Genomic DNA, 9356 nt, shown 5'->3' with positions numbered 1-9356 from the left:
GATATATTGTGGGAGCGGCGCCTTAGGGTGGCCTTAGGGCACCCTGAGGCCGCCCAAAACGTAATTTTAAAAAACAAGAAATAGCCTGGCGATTGCGGCGGACCTGTAGTGTCGAGGGAGAGAGAGCTATGGCGGCGTCTACAAGCTGCAAGGGCATATGCCACTGTGTCGAAAAGCCTTCTTTAGTGCAGTGCGAGCCCAACGAGCCCACCTACGAGCTGTTTTGTGGCAAGTGGTCATTCTCGCAGCTTTTCCCGTAGCTATCTCCTTTCAGCTCTACAGGGGACACTGCCCACGGCCATGCCTTGTCCTTCTTTCTGAGCATGCAAAGGCGTGCAAGCACGTCGTGAGAGAGAGATAAAGACATCAAGAGAGCCTTCTTGACAACACCATAGCCTTCTGTGGGCAAGAGAGAGCCATGCACTCCTTCAAGAGAGAAGCTCCATGGAGAGCTCGCCGAAAAAACGAACGAGAGCAAGATCATGCATGCCTCATGCAACCGATCTCCTTCCTTCCTTTATGGCTCCTCCTCCCTGAGCTCTGATGCCAATATAAGAACTAGGGGACTAAACGACTCGAATCCTCCTCCCAACCCCCCATTATATAGGCGGGCTCCTAGCCCCTTGCCCTAGATGGATCCCCTGTCCACACTGTCTAGCCCGGCCACCTGGCCGTAGTTCGTGACCGCCCTAGTCCTTAGGTTTGGGCCGTGCACCTTAGGTCCGTGACCCCCTGGCTTTGCCCTTGGCATGACAAATGGTGCCCCACCCTTTGAATTCTGATGTGACAATCGTGCAGTGCAATGCAAAGAGATAAAGCTCACAATAAAAAGAAGAAAACACACAACGTACAAAAGAAGACCTTATCTAGTCGCTTTATTCATAATAATTCTAATCTCTTAAAACTTTACAAAAATCCTTTTATGCCTTGTCCATGGGTTTCATGTATGAAGGCTGAATTTTTTGCAATATTAAAAGGGATTACATCTCACTCTTATAACATTGATTTCTTCAAAATTGAAAAATGATAGCGGATGCAAGTTTTGGCAAAAATATTACAATCAATTGAAACTATAAATATAAATTTTTTTTTTGGTACACAGTTGGCCCTCATCGTTGTTGGAATCTTTCAACAATTGCACATCCCTAGCTTCATACCAGGTTTTTGAAACTCTTGTCATATGGATAGTGCCTGGACCTACAACAGAGGTTTTACTTTGATATAATCTGCTTGATCGCAAATACATCAAGAAAAGCACTATTGCAAAACCCTGACTTGTTACCTCTTTGTTTTCTCCCAAATTCTCGAACTGAAGTCACTTTGAATGCACACTCTAGCCCTTGCAATTTGTACAAAAAACACTTGGTGTCTACAAGTTTACAGCGGCTCTGTTAGTCAAAGTCTAAAGTCGACAAATTCTATCGAGCTTTTGGCAAAAACTTCAATTTTTGTTGCAGAACCCACAAATGAAGTCCAAATTCAATTTTGAAAAAACCACTAGGCTCCTTGTGACTACTATCTATGGTACAAGTCGTCTCAGTCTGTGCCAAAGGAACATGGATCACGATCCATGTACCTTTGTGTCAGAATGTGATGAAACTTGGTACACAACTTGCCCTTGCCCTTGGTATACTGATTATAGATGTATGTTTTTTGTGTGATTTGACCTAGTTTAGGTCAATCAAAAATCAAACTCTAAGTTTGCTTGGTGGTTTTTCTTCTTAAAGTATTTTTGCCCCTTTTGACCCACCTTTTGAACTCTTTTGGCTTCCTTGCTTTTGTAAATATTGCTGACAATTATCTCTACTACATGCTAGTATAGTGTCTGTCTAAAAACTCAGAGATGGAACATGGATTACAATCCATGTTCCATCAGATCTGCACTTGGAATTTGGCTTGGTGGTTACTTATATTTCCAATAGTCTACCTTCCTGTGAGACAGGCTGTGAGTTGGTGATCCCCTTTTGCACCAAATTTTTGGGATTTGATCAGCTTTTATGCTCTGACCATCAATTTTTTAAATTTTCAGAGTTATGGTCTCTTTTTCCAAAATATGGTTTTCGATAGTTTTTGCCCTAAACTTTCAGCCCAAATTTGATGATAGTAGGCTACTTACCTTACTCTTAGGTACTGAAATGAATCTACAAACAAAACAATCTAGCCTCTACTAAGCACTAAACTCCGAGTCTAGATGCTTCAATGCTAAGGTGTAAGCCAAAAGGATAACCAAATCTTTGGAAAAGACGGCTACAAATACAACTAGGTCACTCACCACCTAAGGATCATATCCGTGGAAATGCTGCCAATGTTAGCAGGTCATGGCGATCGGACGTCTAGAGCATAGTTGTCTGGCATTAACATAATGTCAATACTCATGGAAGTGACTCGGATGTGGCACGGAGACCCTTTGAGGGTGTCAACCTCAAGAAGTGAACCTAGTGAACCAAGTCATCATCAACACTATCAAACTATCACTCTCTAATCTGGAAAATCTGCCTATGTCCTGTCTCACCACTCTAGGTCATCATGCAATTTTGTCGACCAAATGAACTCGGAATGCAATGAAACTTTAGGAGGAGCTATAATAGTCTTAGGGGCACTATCCTACAAAGTCTGGAGGTCATCCGGCATGGTATCAAAATCCCAACCCATCATGGTCCAAATCCTGGAAACTGCAATAGAACAATCCAAATAGGTCGCCCTATGGTCTAGGAATACTCTCCTATGGTCAAATGTCAAAAAACAATCATTTTTGCACTCAAAACTGCAAATTTATCTCATGAATAGGTAATCACGAACCACAACAAAACTAAGAATGATTATACTTAAATGAAAGAGCAAGAGACAATGAACACAATGCAATCCTCGAAAGTGAATTAGGATTACCACAGCAAGAGAAAGATCAATTACAATGTGTTGTTGAGTTGCTTCTCACATTCATACATACAAAGCTCTTTAAAAATATTGGATAATGTTACAATGTTCAAACTAGAGATTTTGAGAACTATATCCAAGGCTTTTCATATGGCCTAGTGGCCAACTTACAAGGCTTCTCGGGAAAATACTATGAAGTACATAAAATTTTTGGGCATTGAGGTGGTGTGGTCGGCTAGGAGGGTGCCCGTCAATTGTATCTGCTACACAAAGTGGATAGAGATTGAGTGTGTTTTCCAAGATGTTGACAACCTCTTATAGTCTCCATGCACTAGTCATGTCGACTCCGTCCCACAGTATGTATGTGTGTGGTTCTTGCGATATCTAGAATAAAACAGAGTGAGGTTTGGAAACCCCCATCTCTCTCTCTCTCTCTCTCTCTCTCTCTCTCTCTCTCTCTCTCTCTCAGCTCGAACATTGACGAAGCCTCACTCCTGGTACCTTGCTAAGGGGGGCTAAGGATGGCCTTGATGAAGGCATGATATTGAGAGGGGAGGTTGGGGAGCACCAACAATAGCCTTGAGATCACAAGAGAACTTTGGCGTCCAAATAGGAGTGTTGTGAAAAATCTACCACTCCACCATTTCCTACAATGTGACAAAAAAAGTGTCGACGTTGTTGGAGATCAATTGAGAGTTCTCATCTCAACGCTACTCTGCACCCATTTGATGTTCATACCTCGTTCATACATGCCTTAAGGGCCTCAAGCTAGGGTCAAGGACCAATGAATTAGCCCACCATTGATGGAGCTCATAATTCCCTTCTTGTTTCTTGATGAGAAGAGAGGACAAAACGAGCGTGGGTTGAGTGAAAAGGACGTCTCGGGGGAAGGGAAAGAGTCTTGAGACAACATGGCTACAAGAGAGTTAATGTTTACTAGTCCCATCTTGTGAGGAGGCGATATGAGGCAGTTGAGCATTCAAGTAGCTGGGCATTGAGGAAGCTCACAAGCAAGGGCAACAATCCTCCTAGAGGCTCATGGCCTTAGCATTGCGATAGCTAGGCACCATGGCTAGGGTTTTTCTACTTTGCAACATGATCAGTAATTGAAGATGACGTCAAAATGAGCAGGATCGGTAATCTCAGGGGGAAACAATCATGAATGGGGTCCTTAACTACTACTCTAAGACCTCAACATTACTCAGAAACAATGTAGATTAGTGTGCACATATCGTTGTGAGGAGACGGAGCGTGGGTATGAGTTGGCAGCATGTGAGCAGACTCTAGATTGGAAGGGGAGGTGAGTGCTCACCACCTAAGCTGGTAAAGCCTGTGGGGTGGAGAATATGACAAAGCTAGAAACGCTCCAAGGAGAGGAGGGAAAATGGGAACCTTTTACCGAACTTTACTTACCCCATACACATGAAGTACACTCGCCTAAGGTCAATAACTGTTTATTCCTCTACACACACAAACACACACACTCCCCAACAAAAGCGGCTCCCAGAGCTGAGAGCACCCTCGCATGTGGCAGCCTTTGCAATGAAATACATACATGTCAAAAAAGTCCAGCTGTCACGGCCAAAACGGTGACGTACAAGACCCCGCCATGTCAGCCACTACACGTCAGACAACGAGCGTTTTAGTTGCTGACTTGTATGTTCTGCTGCTGCCTCTTGACAGCCATCTTTTCAGTTTGAATGGTGCCCACGACCTTGCCCCTCGCCTGCGACTCAGAAAACCACGTCACAGGGTCGTTCTCTACGTGGTCCACTGCCGGAGAGCACGAGTTTTGCCCCAAGCCTGGCAATATCACTGCTGTCCATCAACGTGGCACAAAGTCTTAGGTGTTGTAACGTTCTTCGCAAGCGTCCACGTGTTCCTGGTGCCACATAGGACGACGTACCTGCCCCTGACCTTGCAAGCTGGTAATCGGCTACTGAGAGTTGAGAAAGCCAATAGGCATATGTCAGTCGTAAGTCCAAAGCAAAGAGCTCGTGAGGAGAGCAGCGATGGAAATTTGTAAGTCTCTAGCTCTCTGTTTCCCCCCCCTCATGTGTACAACATGACGTGCCCATTCATTTTTCATCTTCTTGTTACCAACAACTCTTTGTTCACAGCGTGCGCATATTATCATTCTTGTACCTCTCTTTCCTTGCAGAAGAAGCTCAGAGCTCGTCCATAACTGCATGCACGTGGCCTCTCTCCTTCCACATACCCTTCTCTCGCAGCCACATTACCAGCATTGCGCCAGTTCTTGCTTCAAAAGAGCGTCTTGGCAGCTGAATTTTACTCAGAACCGAACTTCCTGGTGGCTAATTTGCTTCACTGCGTAGTTAGAATCAAGCACAATCAGGTACAATTCTGAGACTTTGCAAAGCAGAGCACCTTAATGGGCAAATCATGAGTGAGATCAAACTTTTTCTCCTCAATTGCATAAGAAATGTAGCTCTGAGGTGGTGGTGGTGGGGATGATGATGGCTATGAAAAGGGCAGTTAATATGGGCCATAAATGTGACACGTATGTGCTAATCATTCTAGTGTGCATTGTCATTGGGCTTCCCCGACCTTCAGAATCCTTCTTTCAGCTCAATGATGATGTGCTGGGCCTCATCGTGTTGAAAGCCGACTTGGTCGACCCAACCAATGCATTGCGCTCATGGTCGGAGGACGACAACAGCCCTTGCAATTGGACAGGCATAGCATGTGATTCGCAGAATGGGCGGGTTGTTACGGTCCAGCTACACGAGTTGTCCCTCTCTGGGCACATAGGCAGAGGTCTTGAGAAGCTTTCTTACCTGCAGACACTTTCTCTTGCCAACAACAATATCACAGGCTCCATCCCGTTGGAGCTTTCACAGCTTCAGCAGCTCAGAAAATTGGATCTTAGCCACAATGTGCTTTCGGGATCCATTTTTCCTGCATTGGGGAACTTGACGGCTCTCAAGTCGCTTGATTTATCAGGCAATGTTCTGTCAGAGGCTATCCCAGAGGAGCTTTTTGCGAAGTGTGAATCCCTCCACTACCTATCCTTAGCAAGCAATTTTCTGCAGGGAACCATACCGGATTCGCTCGGCTCTTGCACTAGTTTAAGAGTCCTTAACCTCTCATTCAACAGCCTCACAAACGCAGTACCGGCAAGCCTACAAGCACTCACAGAGCTCTCCAGCATGGACCTTTCGCACAATTCTCTATCTGGCCCATTGCCTACATTCCAGCTATATATGGTGGATGTGAGACTGCAGAATAATGAGTTTTCGGGGCCAATTCCAGCAGATATCGGCGACAGTGCGTTGCTCGAGTATGTCGATTTAAGCAACAACTTTCTCACAGGTAGCCTTCCTGACTCCATGCAAAGACTGGAGTCTGTTTCTACACTCAACTTGGCCACTAACTTCATTTCAGGCACCCTCCCCTCTTGGCTTCAGAGCTTAACCTCATTGAATGAGCTAAATCTGTCCTTCAATATTCTGTATGGGCAGATCCCTTCCACCATAGGTTTGTTGAAGGAGGTGCACACGCTGCATTTCGCTCATAACAGCCTAAATGGAGAAATTCCAACCAGCCTGTCTGGATGTGTAGAGCTCAATTACTTGGACTTGAGTTCAAACAACTTTACTGGCCCATTACCGGACTCGGTGATGTCCAGCCTCACATTTTTGAAGCTGTCAAACAATCAGCTAAGTGGACAGCTTCCTGATGCAAGCAATATGCAGCGTGCCTCCCTTCAGCACTTGGATCTGTCAAAGAACCAATTCCATGGATCTTTGCAACATCTAGCTTCATGTGAAAAGATGGAGTATCTCAATGCTTCTCACAACCTCTTTTCTGGCAACATTCCAGTTTTTCATGGGGGCAGTGCTCTGGTGGTGCTCGACATGAGTTACAATCAACTGGCAGGAAACATTCCTTCAAGCATCGGAAATGCAGAGGAGCTCTCAGTTCTGTTACTGAATGACAACAAGCTTAGCGGCTCGATTCCTCCCGAAGTGGCCAACTGCTCCTTCTTGACAGACATGTAAGCATGTTCTTTTTGTTTTTGAAGCAGTGCTTGCATTTCTCATTTCGAGTCATTTTAGCACTGTGTTGCGTCTGTATCTTTGACGACATAATGGATTTTTGAGGTGTTTAGAATTGACTAGATTTTGCTTGTGATGCCAATGTACCTTGTAGAATTTTCCCAGCATCATGGCTATGAATGTTCTTAATACATTTGCCCTGTGTGAAGGAAAGCAGGCTCTTTGAGCTTTATGTATGCATGGTGGCGGAAATGGCTTGCATGTCAACAGATTTTCTGCGTTATAAACTTGTCAGACCTACAATGGCGGCTGATCAGTAAATGCCCTTCTTGATTGCAGTAATCTGTCTGAAAATTACCTTCTTGGAAGCATTCCCCCTGAGTTTGGAAATCTCACCAACCTTGAGGCCTTGGATCTTTCAAACAACAACATCTCTGGCGTCATTCCGATGGAGCTGGGACAATTGCAAAAGCTTGTACTGTTCAATGTTTCTTATAACCAGCTGGAAGGACCCGTTCCAGATGATGGTAACTTCATTAAATTCAACAAGTCTGCTTTCATAGGTAACATTAACCTCTGTGGTGCCAATGTTGAGGTCAGCTGCCCAAATGTCATGCCAAAACCCATCGTGCTCAATCCCAATTCCAGCGATGCGAACCCAATCGAGCCAGTAAACCCTCTTGGAGCAGCACGTGGACACAAACATATTGTGTTGAGTGCCTCAGCAATTCTAGCCATAGCTGCGGCTGCTGCCATATCTGCTGGTGTCATTGTAGTCCTCATTTTAAATGTGTATTCTCAATCTCTGTCAAGGTCATCAGATGCGCCCATATTGGAAAGCTATTCACCATCAGCAGGATCGGATGTCCCATCAGGAAAGCTTGTGATGTTCTCCAAGAGCTCTGACCCAAGGGCGGAGGAGTGGGTGACAAGTGCCCATGCATTGCTCAATAAAGATAGTGAGCTGGGCAGGGGTGGGTTTGGGACTGTCTATAAAGCCGTTCTCGCAGATGGAAGAACGGTGGCCATTAAGAAACTCATGGTGTCCAGCCTAGCGAAATCCCAGTATGACTTTGAGAAGGAGATTCAATTTCTTGGGCAAATCAAGCATAGAAACTTACTTGCGTTGCAGGGGTACTACTGGACCCCTCAACTTCAACTTCTCATCTATGACTTCATCCCTAATGGTAATCTTTACAGCCGGCTGCATGAGAAGTCCCGCGTGGAGGCGCCCCTAAGCTGGCCAACCAGATTCAAAATCGCACTGGGCACCGCTCGTGGTTTGGCGCATCTCCACCATTCTTGCCACCCTCAAATTATCCATTATAACATGAAATCTAGCAATGTGCTACTGGATGAAGGCTGCAGTCCGAAGATTGCCGATTTCGGGCTCGCCAACTTGCTCCCCATGCTGGACAGGTATCTCATGAGCAGCAAATTTCAGAGCGCGCTGGGATACATGGCACCCGAGTTTGCCTGCCAGAGCTCTAGGATCAACGAAAAATGCGATGTTTATGGCTATGGCATCATGCTTCTGGAGCTTGTAACAGGGAGAAGGCCAGTGGAATACATGGAGGATGATGTGGTCATTTTGTGTGATTATGTGCGGTCCTTATTGGACGAGGGCAACCCCATGATCTGCATCGATGCGAATCTACACGATTATGTGGATGAGGAAGTTCTTCCTGTGATTAAGCTTGGCTTGATTTGCACATCCCAAGTGCCCTCCAACAGGCCTTCCATGACAGAGGTGGTGCAGATACTCGAGCTCATCAAGACTCCAGGAAATAGTGAGGATTTGCTGTAGGTATTACAATGGTTTTATCCCGCTAAATTTGCTGCAACAGATGTGTACGATGCCGCAAAGCCACAAGCCATCATGTTTATATGCCTTCATTGAACATAGTTTCCAAGAAAATTGATCTGAAATAGAGTTGTGATCAGCTTCATCATCATTGTAAAAAAAAGACATGCATTAGGCACACATGCTTTGACATTCATTGCATCAAGTGGATATTACTCTGGCACATAATAATTCAATCAGCATAGGAATCTGACACAGAGAGAGAGAGAGAGAGAGAGAGAGAGAGAGAGAGAGAGAGATTCAAACATTTTGTTTCAATGGTGGAGCTTCACTAGCTTATTTGCTTTTCAAATATCTCTTCTCAAATGTCACATGTCCGCGGAGATGATATGGATTCATGTGCTCTGAAAGGACACTTAGCCTATGTGTGTGACTCCTCCATTGACAAGCCACAACTTGTGCATAGCATAGCCAGGTTTATTGGGCGTTTGCGCGGATCAGGGCTTGTCTCAGCGAACATTATAGCAGGTATTTTACCTCCTCACATTCCCAATGTCGGTCTCCACATAGCACGTTTAAGAATCTTCGTTCGACACGAATGAAAAGGGAAGGGAAGGGAAGAAGGGAGGGATAAGGAAAGGAAAATGGGAAGGGGGAGG

The 9356-nt window shown here is 45.1% G+C and overlaps 1 protein-coding gene across 1 annotated transcript; it reads left to right on the top strand.

Moving 5' to 3' along the window:
* Positions 1-4417: 4417 nt before the first annotated feature.
* LOC147436872 (uncharacterized) lies at positions 4418-8898 on the top strand. The gene is made up of 5 exons (XM_086486266.1): positions 4418-4896; positions 5036-5069; positions 5144-5230; positions 5463-6892; positions 7233-8898. Exons 1-5 carry the CDS (start codon positions 4430-4432, stop codon positions 8698-8700), a joined length of 3486 nt encoding a protein of 1161 aa, XP_086342392.1. The 5' UTR covers positions 4418-4429; the 3' UTR covers positions 8701-8898.
* Positions 8899-9356: the final 458 nt, after the last annotated feature.

This window comes from Adiantum capillus-veneris, chromosome 17 (assembly GCF_014529385.1).
Source record: "Adiantum capillus-veneris isolate H3 chromosome 17, ASM1452938v2, whole genome shotgun sequence".
NCBI classification, from domain to species: domain Eukaryota; kingdom Viridiplantae; phylum Streptophyta; class Polypodiopsida; order Polypodiales; family Pteridaceae; genus Adiantum; species Adiantum capillus-veneris.
The sequence above is the reverse complement of the archived record's forward strand: the minus strand, read 5'-3'. Positions and strand labels throughout refer to the sequence as shown.

Excerpts from the sequence above, each read along its gene's own strand:
- LOC147436872 (XM_086486266.1), top strand. The coding sequence starts at position 4,430 with ATGTCAAAAAAGTCCAGCTGTCACGGCCAAAACGGTGACGTACAAGAC. Across the intron at positions 4,897-5,035 it reads GAGAGCAGCGATGGAAATTT|AAGAAGCTCAGAGCTCGTCC; the intron begins GTAAGTCTCTAG and ends CTTTCCTTGCAG. Across the intron at positions 5,231-5,462 it reads TTAGAATCAAGCACAATCAG|CTCAATGATGATGTGCTGGG; the intron begins GTACAATTCTGA and ends TCCTTCTTTCAG.